The sequence below is a fragment of the Seriola lalandi genome, unplaced genomic scaffold (assembly GCF_002814215.2).
Source record: "Seriola lalandi dorsalis isolate HSWRI2012SDOR001 ecotype SW California unplaced genomic scaffold, Sedor1 jcf7180002054476, whole genome shotgun sequence".
In the NCBI taxonomy this organism is placed as follows: domain Eukaryota; kingdom Metazoa; phylum Chordata; class Actinopteri; order Carangiformes; family Carangidae; genus Seriola; species Seriola lalandi.
Window position 1 is genome coordinate 3,186,821 of NW_019525029.1, and position 16,883 is coordinate 3,203,703.

A 16,883-nucleotide genomic window follows, 5' to 3' on the forward strand; every position below is an offset into this window, starting at 1 on the left:
TGTTGGTGCCAGAGGAGAACAGAGGAGGCTCAGATTTCTTGGCTTGATATTTCTCTGACTTTCCACTGCTGCCTTCAGGCCCTATATAAAAAGTCGGAAACATGACAATGACATGCACATAACTCAACTACATACCATACAGTAAAGGTGCATCTTTCTGATGCTGATATGGCAGAAAAATGAAATTTTAGCATCTGTTAGTTTAAAAACAACAACAAGCGTTATAACTACAGCATGTTTTTCACTTTTTGTTTAACTATTGCTATTAGATGAACAAAGTAGCAGTACAAACAAGCATTCAGCACAAATCTCTGCTTGCTGTAAACTGCTATAAAGTGTCATTTGTTTGTTTATTTCTTTTAGAGGCATTACATCTTTCATTATTAATAGGTGAGTTTCTGATAGTTGGTCATCCTCATGTATGGATGGTATTGCGCAAAACATTAGAAACATCTGGATGTATATTTTGGTCCATCACTATAACACCACTAAACACAGCCTCAAAATGAAAACTGAATATCAAAAGTTGAAAGTGTTGTTTATTTTATTCCATTAGATTTTAAAGACCTACTTAAAATAAAACTGTAAATCAAAGTCAAGGTCTGGTTACTGTTATTGTCTCTTATAAGCCACAACATATTTTTTTATATAGCCCAATATCACCAATTTCCCTCAATGGGATTTACAATATGTACAGCATTCAACACCCTGTATTCTTAGACCCTCAGTTCGAATAAGGAAAATCCTTCAACTGGAGAATGGGAGAAACACCAGGAAGACAACAGAGGAGTCTCTTTTTCAAGGATGAACAGACATGCAATAACCAATATACAAAGAACACAGAAAAAAACAGCAGTAAAATTACAGTATTTAGACATGGATTAATTTAAGAGAAGTTTCTGTCACATTAAATGACTTGCTGCATATAAAACAGACATGTTAGACTTTTTACAAAGAAACCGACTAACACTGGACTGAGTTAACGAATAAATCCTACATACTACAACATCCTGAGAATGCACAGTGTAATAAATTACAGATATTATAATCATACAAATACACTTTATATGCTTTTTTTAAAAAAAAGCACACAATTACTAAAGACATCAAACAGTTATGTAGAATGCAGTAAATGATAAATAAAGAGCTGAAACCACAGATAAATATGGTTGAAACATAAAAAATACTGCCGTGTTGGTCCTTTAAATCAGAGCCAGGAAACTACCAGGAGGCCTTGAACGCATCATTTGACTGACAACCCCGCAGTCTAATCCAGAGAGTGAGGATGCATAGCAGCAGTGTTAAGTGTCGAAGGAACGTCGGCTGAGTACTTCTCTGGCTGTGATTGACAAAAGCCTGCTAACACTTTGTTCATTCAGCCCCTACAGACCGTGTTTGAACCTGAAGCCGTCGGGGTTGATCGGAACACATTTCCTCCAGACCCGGACTTCGCAGACGTTACGTTGGGACAATGGAATCTAACGTTATCCCGGACAGTATCCGCCCTCAGAGGCTACAGCCAGGGATTGGATTCGGTTCAGGACCGACCGGGACCCTCCGCTCCTCTCTCCGGCCCGGGGTGACGGTCCCCATCGCGCCGCTGCTGCCCTCCCCGGCCTCTCTGGCCGCCTCGTCCGGGCCTCCCCCGCCGCCGCCTCCGCTACAGCTACACAGCCTCTACGGCGGTATCGGAGCGGGACTGGGGCCGGGGGCTACCGGCCACTGTAACCCGGGGAACCCGGCGGTGCTGAAGGAGGCAGTGGAGGCTGTTGTCCGCAGCTTCGCCAAACACACACAAGGTTACGGCAGAGGTAACGTCTGGTGGTGATAATGACCCGTTAAATGTGGAAATAATGATGGTAATCAGTGTGATACAGCTTCAGTTTACTTGGGGAGGGGGAGTTTAGAAGAGCAGAAAGCCACTTTTAGCTGCGCCATTTGTTTGGAAGTGGATTAGCAACGAAAAACATAAACATACATGCTGTCATGTTCATGTTTAGCTACGCAGCTTCAAATATATATGGACTTTATCTTGTTTTAATGTGAGCTATGGCAATTTTCACCAGATGTAATATCACCATAATGTTTCTCAGGAGTTTTCCTCTTATATTTATAGAGCTATAGTAACCTTTGCTTCAGCCTTGTCATTATAGGATTAACTACCACGGCTCTGGGGGGCTTACAACTGCGAACAATAAACTATTATGAATTCTATTATGAACTATCCATGAATTATAACTACATTAAATTCATTTTACATGGGACACTTTACAGTACTGGTCATGTACTGTGAACTGTGAAAAAAGAAATCTGCCAGTAGTAAATATATCTGTAAAGTCATGTTAGCCCTTTTAAAATGAGAAAAATAATTTATCCATCTTTTCAGATATGACCAGAATATTTGATATCATATCCAAACTATACACCACAGCACTAAGACAAACAAAGTACCAGATAGGTGTAATTTTTACAAGAACCTTTCTTACAAAAAAGCTTGAACTTAAAATTTCCTGAAAACTTTGATTTGTGCTTAAATTTGTGTTAATTTCTCTGATGATGTTCATCTGGTGGTCATAGTTTACTCATCTTTTTTTTTAATCTAGTTATCTATCACTGACGCACATCGGCGAGAAGCTTAAAACTAACCAAAAGCTGCAATAATGTTGGCAGTTGGGGCTAATACAAGTGTTCCTGTCCTGTGCTAATAGGATTTATTTCCAAAAGATTGTCCCTCTGTGCTCTGACTAACAGCCTCTCTCCTCCTCTATCCCGTTTAGGCTACTTAACACCATCAACATTGGCAGCACCATAAAGATTGTAGACTGGCTGTAGCTTTGTCTTAATGTTGCTCCAATTTAGTGATTACTCTTGGGAAGAAAAAAGGATTTTAGATAAATTATCACAATGTTTAAAAAAAACAAACACATCTGTCATATTTTGTCTTTTGGAAATAATAATTTTACCCATATTATGATGTTATTTGGCTTGTCTACATTTTTCATTTCATATCATACAATAAAACACCATAAAGACATGCTAATAATTCTGTTCGTTATAAGTTAAAAAGCCCTCATTCCTGCCATGGTTGATGAATATAAATTTTTTGATGTGGCAGTCTACTTTTACTTGCCTGCAATACATTACATTTTGTCAAATCAGTGCATTCTTTCCATCCAAAAGCTACTTAATTCCTTAGAGAGTCGTAATATAATGATTGGTGAATACAGCTCTGGCAAGCTCTCCTGATCACACAAGACCTAGTGCAAGTTTTTGTACTTGATTTGTGCTCAAAAGTGTGGAAACAGGGTGCTTCTGGTGGATCAGTGGTCGGAGTCACGTGTCACGTTAACTGCCGCTTTGTGGGTCTGAGCTTGGACCAGCACCGCTGTCACATATAATATATCATCCTCTGCTATCTCCCAATATTTCCTGACTCTTTGTCTTTTATATTTAAGGAAATGCATTATCTTATCACTGTCCTGAACCCTATAGATGCTCAAAAATCACTCTTTGTCAGGGTTAGAACTGGGTTTGTTGGGTTTACTTTAGGTGGCCTCTGTGTTAGGGAAAGTACTGTGTATATAGCCTACAGTACATCCAGTGGCTTGTTATACATCTAGTGCTTCCATGTAGTTGGAAGGATACTTATGATAAACAATACATTTTATAATTTTTGAAATAGAGAACAGTATGGATTGATGTAGTCTGCTGTGAAAATAACATCACAACTTTGACAATAGCACATAAGTTATTACTTTATATTTGGCTACAACAAGAGAACAGTTTATAGTGAGCATTTTGCTTCCACACAGTAAGAGCAATAACAAAATTACTTGGATTGCAGTTTAGGGATTTATATATCTGATGTCAGAATACGCTTTTGTATTTTTTTCATGTCTATGGTTGGCAAAGCTGCAGCCCCAAAACGTACTGATCAGGCTCCAGACTCTGTGTGTGAGAGAGAAGCAGTGAGCCCGTGTTCGTATCAAACAGTGAGAGCTCAGCAGGAACGGGCTGAGAGGTAACAGAAGTGAAAGAGACCTGGATAATGTTGGCTGCACTCACATCTCCCTGCAAACCCAAACCCAAGCCCAAACCCAAATAATTATTTATGACTGAGTTGCAAATTTGACTTGACTTTTCTTTGCTGTTGTTTCGTACATGGAGCCTTCTCTCATGAGCACATAGACTGTAGCGTTGAGCGAGTGTTTCTTTAAGCAGTTCCTCTGAGGTGATGCAGAATTTCCTCTAGGCAGCCACCTAAATCTTTTCAGGAAAATCCCCTGGCATCCTTGAAATGACCTTCCCCCACCCTTTCAATCTTTGTGTTTAGAGAGGATGTTACAGAGCACAGCCAGGGACTAATGCCACTTTGAATGCACACTGATTGCAAAAAGCATTTAGATATCTAGGCACTATAATATCTTTTTCTATAAATAGGGTTATTGATAAAAGACAGGGTTCATATATCACAATGTGACAGTTTACTTATCTGTTCCGTCTAGTAAACGTGGTGGAAGCTTTACAGGAGTTTTGGCAGATGAAGCTGAGCAGAGGGGCTGACCTGCGGAACGGAGCTTTAGTTGTTTATGAAATGGTCCCATCCAACAGCCCACCATATGTTTGCTATGTTAGTCTTCCAGGAGGCAGCTGCTTCGGAAGTTTCCAGGTACAGAATCTGCATTTTCTTTTTTTTTTGCTTTGTGATGGAGAAACACTTCATACTGTATGATTTGTTTAAGAAAAAAGGGTCATTAAAGCACCATGTTACAAGCTTACAAAATTCCAACATGCTTGCAACCGCAACATACCAAGTATGGATTCAATCACAAGACCAGAAAACAGGCACTTAAGATCTTTGCACACTGTTGCTAGCTTTACTCCATATAAACACTGGCGGTCTTCAGCCTTTTGACTGTACAGTACATATCTGATTGTATCTGACTGGTGCTTATGCACACTTTCTTCACTGTTTGACAGTTCTGTCCCACCAAGGCAGAGGCAAGACGCAGCGCTGCCAAGATTGCCCTCATGAACTCTGTTTTCAATGAACATCCGTCTCGTCGCATCACAGACGACTTCATTGAGAAGAGTGTGAGTGAGGCCCTGGCCTCCTTCAATGTAAGTTATGAGAAATTTCTGAAAGATGCGTGTTTAAATATATATGTAGCTGCTATGCACCTTCAGTCTCCTAGACCTCCACACTGGTACCATGGTTAGGGGATAAGTATAAATAGTGTAGTGTAAGTGTTGTATAGGTCTCATAAGTGTAACGCAGTAGCTATAAATGTGTTTTCACGGTACATGTGGAGGTATGCCATAAGCCTGTTGTGTATGAAGTAACTCCTGCAAATTGCACACTGTGATTTTTGAAATCCAGTAGTTGCTTTGCAAATATGCACAGTGCAGTCAAAATTAAGTAAAATATTGGTGCCTTGGATGGGCTCCCATACTCACTCACTCACTTTTGGCATGGTGGCTCCTATTTAGTTTTATTGAAAACAGATGCAGTAAATCTCTCGAGGAAGAAAACTTATTTACGGAAAATAGAATTTTTGAAAACAAACTACCAAGGAAATTCCTCACAGGGACTTACTTAAAATGTGCTCTGTGGAGTCAACTGAAGTTTTTTTGCGCACAGTCAGTATTACCCTCTACAAACATGGAGTGTATCTTTAAGTAATCTTAATCAATGTGTGGTTTGCATTTTCTTTCTTGTGAAACATTTGCTAAGCTGATTTTATCAAGCTACGTGCTGGCACTCTTCTGCATTTCTTACCAACACCTGTCGATCAGAGGACTAGTGTGAAACCATTGCCAGGAATGTGAATCCGGTCATTATATGTGAGCACCGGCACAAACAAAACAGGGACCCACTTGCAAAAACATGCTCCATAGCACTACTAGTGGTCATAACATCACAGGGTACCTTAAAGATATCAATGTGCAAGAAAGTAAATGCATCATATGTTAGTCATTCTCCTCAGTGTCTGTGGCCGACCTCAAAGTCCAAGCATGTAAGCCATCATATACAGCATACGGTCATTAACTGCCTGTTGACGTTCACAGGGAAACAGAGAAGAGGCTGACAATCCCAACACGGGAATTGGAGCATTTCGCTTCATGCTTGAGTCCAACAAAGGAAAATCCATGCTGGAGTTTCAGGTGCATACATATCAGGAATGTCTGTGTTGTGTTAAGTAGCAGTTTATGCTAGTCAGGCGCACTAGAGGAGTGTGAGAATAACAAAGTGGCATCTATAAACATTTTGCATGTGAGGAGCATGAATGTGTAATAGCTACCTAAAATGTTTTTAAAGAGATTTCTAGCTTGTATGCCTCTAGCGTACCAGTGACACCCTTTGACAAATATACTAACATTTCGTGTGGATGCAGCTCATGGACCTCCACTGGTTACATACAGTAGTTTGAGCCCACATGAGCTTGAAGCTAGAACATCCTAACCCCATTTCTAACTGGAAATTAGACATCTGGAGACAGCATGCATGGTTTACACTACTGAATTGCTAAATATTGAGTGTTCTGAAGTGAGTTTGGTCTCATATTCCTGCTGGCTTGGCTGTGTTTGTGTGTTCAGGAGCTGATGACTGTGTTTCAGCTGTTGCATTGGAATGGAAGCCTCAAAGCCATGAGAGAACGACAGTGTTCCCGACAGGTACTGCAAGAGATTCAAGCCCATCTCACAGATGGGTTCAATTATCCAAGTACAGCAGCGGCTTTCAGCTTTTACATTAAGTTTTTAAGTGAACTAATTATATGATGTGTTTTTCTACATAACAAGGACTGTTCCAGATAGATCAGACATTTTTCCTTCTCACCATGAATGTTTAGAGAGCAGTGGCAAGCTGGAAAATAAGGACACCAGAGAGGAGTTTCTTTATAAATTCTAACATACCTAAAAGATGGATTTTAGTCAGTTAAGTTTTGTTTAATCGTTGAGTCTCACTGGGCTCAAGATTTCTTTTACATTAGAGACCTGACAACAAATTACATGTATAAAGTTTGGAGAAGTTTAAGATCCCTCAGAGAAATACTAAAAACCTCAGGTTTGCAGTTCATTCCACTAGTAAGTTTAGAGTATCAGAAAACATAGTTTAAAATATAATTTCTCATTGCCCGACAGTTTATCCTCCAGGTTGCTTATCTGTAATGCAAATCATCACACACCTTCAAATGTGAGATATTATGCCATATATTCTTAACCTGAAATCTAAAGAATAAAAACTGCAACACTTGTTTCCACTGGCTCGTTGACTGAGGATTCACAGGAATCTTTCTACATCCTGACTTGACGGTCAATGCAATGCACCCTTTGACTCTTCGATGTTGCTGAACTTTGCAGGAGGTGCTGGCTCACTATTCCCACCGGGCTCTGGATGATGACATGCGCACTCAGATGGCCGCCGACTGGGTGAACCGGGAACAGAGCGTAGCGGGCACGATTGCGCAGGAGCTGGCCTCCACGGAGCGAGAACTGGAAGATGCCAGGCTGGCGGGCAGAGAACTGCGTTTTTACAAGGAGAAGAAAGATATCCTGATGTTAGCTGTGGGTCAGCTCAGTGCAGCCAACACCGCCACCCTGCCATCACACTAAACCTAACACGTGGAAACAAGCCTTCACATTCCGTAGGATTCCTGGTAACAGTATTGAACATTTCATAGAGATAAAGATGCTTCATCTGATTTTTTTAGGTTTTGTATCTTGTGTGTTGTTGTGAGGACCAGGTAATCAGGCCTTGATTTTTACAGTATGCACATCCGTCCATAAAACAAACATTTGCCGCTATAGCCGTTACCTCTTCGTGCCTAGTGATTACAGGACATCAGTGCTTTTTTTTTTTTAATACCTGTAAACTTGCTTGGCATACCAGCTTACTGGAGTGTACATGTTTTTTTTCTTTATTTCATACTGCAACAAACAAAACCTGCCTTTCATCAGTGAATGTACAGGTCATACGATAATATGACCCCAAAAACCAAACTCATATGAGGTGAAGATCATTTTTAAGTCAAACCAGCGTGTTTCTTTAATGTTTTTGGTGCATTCATGTACAGTACTTAGTAGTAGTATTGTGGACTCTGGCAAGTGAAAGTGGTAAAAAGTAGCAAAAGAGAGTACATACCTTTCTTTAACAAGCTTTAAACCATGATAGCATGTACCTTGTGTTCACTAATAAACAGAGTATTTCTAAAATATTATCACAGAAACAGCAAAAGCCGCAAGGAAGGGGATAAAAGATCCCTTACAATGTCAGTACTTCACAATGAGGTTTTCCATAATGGGTATAATAGACATTTATCCTACCAGTTGTAATGAGAATATAATGTAAGTATGTGACAATTCCAGTAAGCATTGAGAAATACTTATTGGCTCATGTAAAAAGTTGTGGGTACTTTTACAGAAATGTAAGCAGGGGACTGATCGCTCTGATAGCAGCTCAGGTTTTTGAAAAATCAGAGAGTGAACCATCACTTTGTTTTATTTTTTTTTGTTAAGGCAACAACTATTTTAACGTTCATTGTATGCTTGGTGGCCATGACACTAGCTGAATGTATATTTTCAGTGTGCTCTCAACTAATGGACCTGCAAAGCGGCGCTGTTCAGACTATAGAATTACTCTTGTGATACAGGTTGTGCTTGTCATGTGCTTCATCTAGAGGACATCAAAAGAGCTGGTGCTTGGGAGACAAAAATGTAGGTGAGGGTCTCAGCAAAAACAGTAAATAGTCACACAGTGGTGAGGGCCAGAAAATGAACCGAGGGATCTTTCGTTATAATGAAGTTTGGCTTTTTAACAAGCTTATTCATCATGTGTGAGTCATGTGTGAGTCATCGTAGTCAATGCAAAACAGTACCACTGCTTGTGGTTTCTGTTTTTTAAGATATTGGAAGCAGAATTTGGTTGTCAGCGCTGGTGTTCGTCCACGGGCTAAAAACAATGTATGTAACTCGCACTTATCACCTTTCAAATATTTTATGTTGAAGGACCTGATTTCTTTTATACTGCTAATGTGATATCCTCAAATTTCCCTGTCTATCTAAAATGTATTTTATTACAATATAAGAATGAAGGCATTTCAACGAGTAGCCTTTTAAAGACCCCATGGAATGGAAGTGAGAGTTTACTTGATAATATGTGACTCTGGTTGGAAGGAAATGTGGGCAGTGAGTTATGCAAGTTAAACAGCAGGCGGGCTTGTGCTGCTGCTGAGTGTTGGATTGTCAACAGAAGAAACTCATTACATAAAATTTAAGGAGACAGCAAGTAAAAAAACAAAAGAAGCAGGAATGTAGTCTAATGATTAAAGCCAGATCAATTTTAATATTCTATTGCTGTATCTCTTCTCTGGGATCATTGTGCCTTTATAAAATTGGTAGCATGCAATGATTAGACCCATTAACTTTCATTTAATGGGATCTTTAAAAGGGTGGTGCTACTCTATTTTAAATCCTTTGTCTTACATGTAAAGGTGATGTTATGGATTACATGCTATGTTACTGCTACAATACCTTAATATGTTGTTATGAAGGATTTATTAAATCTTACTACCTTTGTTATACATGTATAACCATTATATATTGTTGGTTTGGTACTCAGCTCATAAAATATGTGTGCAGCAGCAAGTAATTTTGTCCTCTTGGCAAAGACCCTGCAGCGCTCTTCAGTGAATGCTGAAATGTTAAAATAGACAGTTGAACTGATGTAATGCACACTTTGACCTCACAGTTCTGCAGCTTGAATCCAGCCTCGTTAATCTCACGTTTTCCTTTTCACTTTACACTTTGAACTAAACAGCTCCAACAATGTCAACAACAGATGTGTTTTCAGAGATTCAGTATCGTCCCATGAATCGGTTTCAAGTCCGACTTGAGAACATACTGTACTGCCGGTGCACTCATGCTAAAGCAGAAATGTCATTAATGAGAGAAACTAAACAAGTATTTAAATGAGCTTGTTATAGGAATCTGGCTGGAGCTCTTGAATTATGTGTGTTTGCATTTTTCTTCTAATTTCAATGCTTATAATGTGTGTTATTTTTGACCACAAGCCATTAATTTCAGAACTGTCTTCTTACAAATGCCTTTGACCTTTCTTTGTGATCATTATCAATGAAGGCTTTTTTTAAAACAGTATATTTTTTGCTATCCATTTTATAAAAAAACAGACTTCTCTTGGCTTTGATGCATGATGTGTTGATTAAGTTCTGTTTTTTAGGTTTCATATTCTATTCAGTATTGTTTTTAAGTGTTTTTGAGGGCTGTTATTGTATGTATTTTCTATGAACATTTTGTATTCCATGTTTATACTTTTAGTAGATTTATATGATGTAATAAATTGGCTGATACAAAAGTTTGTCATCTCACTTGTTACATTGCTTAGTAAAAGAATGAGCAACCAAATCTATCTAAAATTTTATTTAATTGAGTTGACTCATCCGTACCCAGAGGTAAGGTTAAGGTTGGGTTATTTTTTAACCCAGCAGTTTTTTGAATACATAGTTTTCTTTAAATCACAGTTGAACCAGAGTTGTATTTCAGTGACAGTAGCCTGAAACAGCATATCAGAAGTATCTTAGCAATTGCTCAAAAGAATTACATGTTACTGTTATGATTGAATAGCCTATTAATTCCCAATTTCTTTTAAAGAATAGAGATGTCTAAAGAATGTAATTCAATAATTTGCTTTTGTCACTTTTTTATGAAAATGATATAATGCAGTCTCTTTCCTTTTAGATTGTAGTATATTTGATCAGACATGGACAAATATTTGTCAGATTCTTTAAAGTAATTATTTAAAGTATATTTCTTAAAGGAAATCTGTCTTTTTCCACAGAAGTATTGTATTTCCCGTTTTTTGAAAATACTTTTTACTTTATCTTATTATATTTTATTTACTTCCGCCTACGGCAACGCAGTGCAGGAAGAGGTGGGGCTTCGGGTTACGCTTGCCCTCCGTTGTTCATTCAACATGGCGGCGGGACCAATTTCAGAAAGAAACCAAGGTAAATGCACAATTAAAATACCCGTCTCAGCTTTTTGTTTTGATCATATATGCATCTTCTTCTGAGTTACACTTCAAACTCTTCACGCTGTTTTGTTGAGCGCCGTTTGTGGCCTAGTTAGCTAACTCGTTAGCTCGGTCACATGGAAGTGTTCAATTGTCGTTATCCGCTAATTTAACAATTCAACTGCACTTCTCTTACTTGAATTTCTCTTACCTGTTTGCTACAGAAGAAGTTATCCTTAATGTTGACTTTTGATTGATTTCTCATGTGTGGCTTCTGATCTTAGAGTATCAGAGGCAGAGTTACGTATGTTGGCTAGCAGTTAGCTTGTCACGCTAACTTTTTATAGTTAACAGAGCTAACACTAGTTATATGCGAGCCTGTGGCAGAACTCTGCGATAACATTGACGAAAACAAATCTTCATACTGTGTTTTCCACAGTACTTGGTATTATTTTGTCATGACATTTCGAGTTTTTAGGTGCTTTTACTTAAAAAGTGTAAAGGCCAGATGTGGGAGATATAGTCTTATCATTATTATGGATGAAATTGCCAGGCAGTTGATGCTAGTTCCATTTTCCGTTTCAATAGGAAGTGTCAGATATGTTTGTCCAGTCCTATTATAAGAAGCTGTGTCAATAACCAATGTTCTAGGCAACTATGAAGTGAATAAGGTTACTGTATTATCATTTAGATATTTAACCTCCTAAGACCCGAGCTCTATTCTTTGCTATATAGGCTGATTGGGACCTGAGAAAAATGATGTCCACATATGAGGACATTAGTTTTAAATTTCGATTACTGAGTAGCAGTATAATATCCTCATATGTGGTCACCAGGCCCTTGTTGAGAAAAAGTTAGTATTGTGGTCTAGAGAACCCAAAATGTGAGGTCCACATATGTGGATGCCAGGTCCTAGGAGGTTAAAGTATAAGTCATATCCTGAAATGCAAATCAGTCGGTTTGTGCAAGGGGATCGTAATGGCAGCATAATTTCTTTAGGTATAATTTTAACAGCAATCGCTTGAATGCAGCTGTATATCTCACTGTCCAAAGATCGTCTTGGGGTGTTCTGGACATGTAGTCCAAGTCAAATTTCTAAATAAGAAAATTAGCAGGAAGCATCTCCATTGGTTTGTAGTTTGACTTAATCCCATCCCTGTAAAATTCTGTCTAATTTGGACATCTAAGATATTTCCATAATGATTTCTTTTTTAATTGTCCCCTTGTTTTTTTCAGACGCCACTGTGTATGTCGGCGGCTTGGATGAGAAAGTGTCAGAGCCGTTACTATGGGAGCTTTTCTTGCAGGCTGGTCCTGTAGTCAACACTCACATGCCCAAAGACAGGGTCACTGGACAACATCAGGGTGAGTATCAGCTTATATGCCCCAAAATGGTGATTACCTAGGTTACAACATGTCAGAGAAGAGAAAAGACACTCCTAAATTTATTTTCTTCCTTCCCAGGCTATGGTTTTGTGGAGTTTCTCAGCGAAGAGGATGCTGACTATGCCATCAAAATCATGAATATGATAAAGCTCTATGGCAAACCAATTCGAGTTAATAAGGCATCAGCACACAACAAGAACTTGGATGTGGGTGCAAACATCTTCATTGGTAACCTGGACCCGGAAATTGATGAGAAACTGCTCTATGACACATTCAGTGCCTTTGGCGTGATCCTCCAGACGCCAAAGATCATGCGAGACCCAGACACTGGCAACTCCAAGGGTTATGCTTTCATCAATTTTGCCAGCTTTGACGCGTCAGATGCCGCCATTGAAGCCATGAATGGCCAGTACCTGTGCAACAGGCCCATCACGGTGTCGTATGCCTTCAAGAAGGATTCTAAAGGAGAACGACACGGCTCAGCTGCAGAGCGACTCCTGGCGGCACAAAACCCTCTCTCCCAGGCAGACAGACCTCATCAGCTGTTTGCAGACGCTCCCCCACCACCATCTGCTCCGACACCAGTCCTGACAGCGCTGGGAACTGGGATGCCCATGCCAGGTATGACCAGGAGAGAGTGCTTTTATAGGGTGGATGTCAGAGGGTCTAGGATGTCCTTTGGCTTCCTTCCTTTCAGTTGTACTTTAACTGCACTTTTAGTGTAATGCCGAACATTTTCAATTATTCTATGGATGAGAAAAAGTCATTAGTTCGTCATTCCAGGCCACATGCCTATAGAGAACATTACATAGTGAAAAACAGTAGTATATATTAGCATCTGTATACTTTAACATATATGTTAAAAATCAAGGTGTGCTACCATCCATGAAGGCTCTTCATAAGTTACATTTCTTCCTGTTACATTTCCTCTTAATTCACTCTTCAGTGTAAAAGTAACTGTATTCTCTACCAGTCTGATGTGAAAATCTCAACAACAATAACAAAAGATAAAATTTCTGCTGCAAAGACAAAGATCTTACATGTTGGTATAATCTTACATCTGAAATTAGAATTTTAATATATTTTCTTTGGTTTTGTTTCTTTGGGCTGTAATCAATAGTCTAGGTGTGTTTTCTCATATACAACAGTTGACTGATTAACGGTTATAGATTGGGTAGTTGAAGGTGGTGAGTGTAAGTACGCTGTTCTGACTGATGCATCTTTTGTCTCATTAGTTAACAATGAGATTGATTTTGATTTAATCTTCAGTGATGTAACTAACCATCCACATGGCAGCTGACAGACGACTAATCGCTATGATGACTGGAATATTTAACAAATTAATCAGTCAGACAGCTTGACTTAGTGCACTGGTAGAACACGAAATTATGACTTAAATTGTAATTACAACTTGTTTCTGTGCAGGCATGCCCCCTCCTGGTGCTTTCCCTCCTGTTCCTCCTCCGGGATCGATGCCTCCAACAATGCCCCCTAGCATGGCCATGCCTCCAAATGCAGGGAATCCAGGCCCACAGGGTGGGGGCGGAGGACCTCCACCCGGACCACCACCCTTCCCTCCTGCCAACATGCATCCAGGTAATGGCTTGTTAATACTTAAAATTTGTTTCCACTGTGCAAGTGAAAGGGCACATGACAGTATATTGAGAAAGTTCTAACGTGCAATAGCGCTCGGTGTCCTCAAATTTTCTCTACTGGATGTTATGGTTGAACTCAAAAACTGGTAAAGGAGGGATATCCTGGTGGCTTAGAGGTTTATGACACCGATACTGTTGGCTATCTGAAATAAAAGGCAAGAAAATCTGAAAATATACCAAAGAACACTGAATACATGGGAACTGATTTACATAGTTTAAAAGCTGTGTGAAATTGGCAAAAAAATGACAAATGCACATTCATGATCAGATTTTAAAATGGTATAAACCTGAAGAGCATTTAAAATGAGAAATCCAGCATTCATACTTCTATTAAAAAGTGTAATTGACCATAAACGGCAGTTGTGATTTCCTCTATTCTATTTCTTTGAACATACATACATTTCCATTACCATAGTTTGGTATTGCAGCAAAAGAATATAACTTTTATACACTTTATTGTTTCTGTCACAGGTATGCCTCAGATGCCCATGCCCCCTCCTGCTCCTCCTGGCATGGTACCTCCACCTCCTGCTCCTCCAGGATCAAATCAACCACGGGCACCGCCACCGCCTGGCATGCCTCCACCCCCACCCATGGGCATGCCACCCAGAGCACCATATGGACCTCCCATGGGTGAGCACTGTGGCCCTTTTTGTGAAATACAACTCTCTTCAGTTCACAAACATTACCTCTGTCATTTGAACAAAGATTGCCGTACATGTTATAATCGACTCAGTGCAGTATTGTCTGTAAAAGAACAACTGAAGGGTAAATAACCCCTCTTCTGCATATCTGTATTATACTACAAAATAGATTTAACGATTTGTATAGTATTGACACATACCCATGTTTCCATGTCTACCATGACAAATTAGCTCCTATGAGCATGCCTTTCATTGACTAAACCAAATTTTGTTTCTGGACCATCCTAGTACAATGAATTCTTGAAGCACAATTTCACCATTATCGAGGACTGCTGAAAAAGAAGGAACAGTTGACAATTGTGAACGATTGTCCATGTTTCTGTCTAAAAACTGAAACCACAACTCGATTAGCAAAATCATTAAACATTTTGCCCTTTCTTGCCTCGCAGCAACTGGCCTCACCATCTCCTGCCCCTCCTCTTTAAAGAGTTTCAGTGCATAGAAGTATTGACAAAGCGTCTTAATTATTCCATGACTTTCTCAAAACATAAGAGTGGCACAGATGAAAGCTGCAACATGATATCATGTCTATGCTTGCATCTTTTTTACATCAATGTGCTATGATTCACCGTTCATTCATCGCACCATCTGACATGCCTCACAGTTGGTATCATACAGCCTGACAAGATATTATTGGATCCATCTTGCACAGTTCGACATACAATGAACTTGTATGATTGTTGTTATTGCACAGTGTGAAGGCACCCATACACACCTGAGTTTCACCCTGATCTGGAAGTGAGTCTTCAGAAAGGCATACGTGATCTGCATCCAATATTGGTTGAGAGATTGGTGTAGAATTATTATATATAGTAATGTGTTTAAAATATTGTATTTTGAAAGTTTAAAGTAGTGAATTGAAATCAGTTGAGAAATTTGACCATAGTTCAGAATATGATTGAGAATGCGACATGAATGGAGGATGTGCATTGTACAATAGGTTTTTAATGTCGTCTCCAAACTGGCCATTATTCACTCCGAACCCCTGCGAATGATTATTGTACAGGATGCTGTTTTAATTGTGGTTATCCTTGGCTTTGGTGAGACCACATAATCAAAGGTGAATGTTTTCTCTAATTATGATCACCCTCTTTGTTTCCCTCAGGTCCACCTGTGCCTCCAGGTATGAGAGGGCCACCTCCTCCCATGCCTCCACCTGGCTACGGTGCTGGTCCTCCTCGTCCACCTCCTTTTGGCTTCCAGAGAGGACCCCCAATGCCACCAAGGCCCCCTGGTGCCCCACCACGCGTCCCAATGAGAGCACCAATGCCACCGTAATCCATCTCAGACTGTAGAAACAGGCTCGCATTTAGATTTTTTCTTTTTTTACTACTACAATATGTAATTGTGAGAATAATTTAACCTGTTTATTTGTTTGTTTTTTTGGTCATTGTACAGTTGAAGGACCTTTTGATGAATAAAGTTTTTAGTACACATTTGTGATATATTTTTCTCACCCTTAGAAATTACTTAATGGTTATTTTTATTTCTGTAGAACAGCCCATAAAGAGTAAAATTTCTTCACTTTTAAATAGAAATGTAAAAATTAGAATATAAAAAATTGTTATATCTTAATGCACTGAACAAAAGATAATACAGCATCTATTCAGCAGACTCTTGGGGCGTCCGAAGGGCCTTCTTTAGGTCAATCTCAAGACAGCACATACCGGTAATGTGTGAAAAATAACAGGTCTCACTCTGAGTGGCTTCAGCATGATTGAGAATCCCCTTGGCAGTAGGTCTGTTTCACAGCAGACACTTTGACGTGTCACAGAAGGAAGAGTAAATGTGTGATAAACACTGATGATAGCTGCATTTTATCTAGATGTCCTGTTTCCTGGCTGCTGGCTCACTGGCTTTGCTTGTTGGTACTCGTCTGTTAAATGGAGCTGTCAATAATGTTATTGGCTCCCCCTGTGGTTTAACTACTGTACTATACTATAAGTCAAAATGTCCACTCTTAGAAAAAGGCCAGTGCATTTAGATATTTGCTGTGTATAGGTGAAGGTTTTGGCCAGAGTAAGTCACATCAAGCTCTAGAGACAATTAATATCGCTCTAAAACGAAGCGTTCACTTAGTGGATGGACTGAGCAACATCACTGTACTTC

The 16,883-nt window shown here is 39.4% G+C and overlaps 2 protein-coding genes across 2 annotated transcripts; both read left to right on the plus strand.

The window, feature by feature from the left end:
- Positions 1–1,285: 1,285 nt before the first annotated feature.
- Positions 1,286–10,372, plus strand: lix1l (limb and CNS expressed 1 like). Its single transcript, XM_023412215.2, has 6 exons — positions 1,286–1,811; positions 4,506–4,669; positions 4,981–5,121; positions 6,070–6,165; positions 6,598–6,675; positions 7,363–10,372. Exons 1-6 carry the CDS (start codon positions 1,472–1,474, stop codon positions 7,612–7,614), a joined length of 1,071 nt encoding a protein of 356 aa, XP_023267983.1. The 5' UTR covers positions 1,286–1,471; the 3' UTR covers positions 7,615–10,372.
- Positions 10,373–10,948: 576 nt separating this feature from the next.
- On the plus strand, positions 10,949–16,210 carry sf3b4 (splicing factor 3b, subunit 4). The gene is made up of 6 exons (XM_023412080.2): positions 10,949–11,024; positions 12,266–12,394; positions 12,494–13,036; positions 13,841–14,011; positions 14,542–14,703; positions 15,880–16,210. The coding sequence occupies exons 1-6, from the start codon at positions 10,991–10,993 to the stop codon at positions 16,050–16,052; spliced, it is 1,212 nt and encodes a 403-aa protein (XP_023267848.1). The 5' UTR covers positions 10,949–10,990; the 3' UTR covers positions 16,053–16,210.
- Positions 16,211–16,883: the final 673 nt, after the last annotated feature.

Bases quoted from the DNA above. Each gene is read 5' to 3' on its own strand.
- lix1l (XM_023412215.2), top strand. From the start codon at position 1,472: ATGGAATCTAACGTTATCCCGGACAGTATCCGCCCTCAGAGGCTACAG. The intron at 1,812-4,505 runs GTAACGTCTGGT...TGTTCCGTCTAG, and splicing joins CACACAAGGTTACGGCAGAG to TAAACGTGGTGGAAGCTTTA. The intron at 4,670-4,980 runs GTACAGAATCTG...ACTGTTTGACAG, and splicing joins GCTGCTTCGGAAGTTTCCAG to TTCTGTCCCACCAAGGCAGA.
- sf3b4 (XM_023412080.2), top strand. From the start codon at position 10,991: ATGGCGGCGGGACCAATTTCAGAAAGAAACCAAG. The intron at 13,037-13,840 runs GTATGACCAGGA...GTTTCTGTGCAG, and splicing joins AACTGGGATGCCCATGCCAG to GCATGCCCCCTCCTGGTGCT. The intron at 14,012-14,541 runs GTAATGGCTTGT...TTTCTGTCACAG, and splicing joins TCCTGCCAACATGCATCCAG to GTATGCCTCAGATGCCCATG.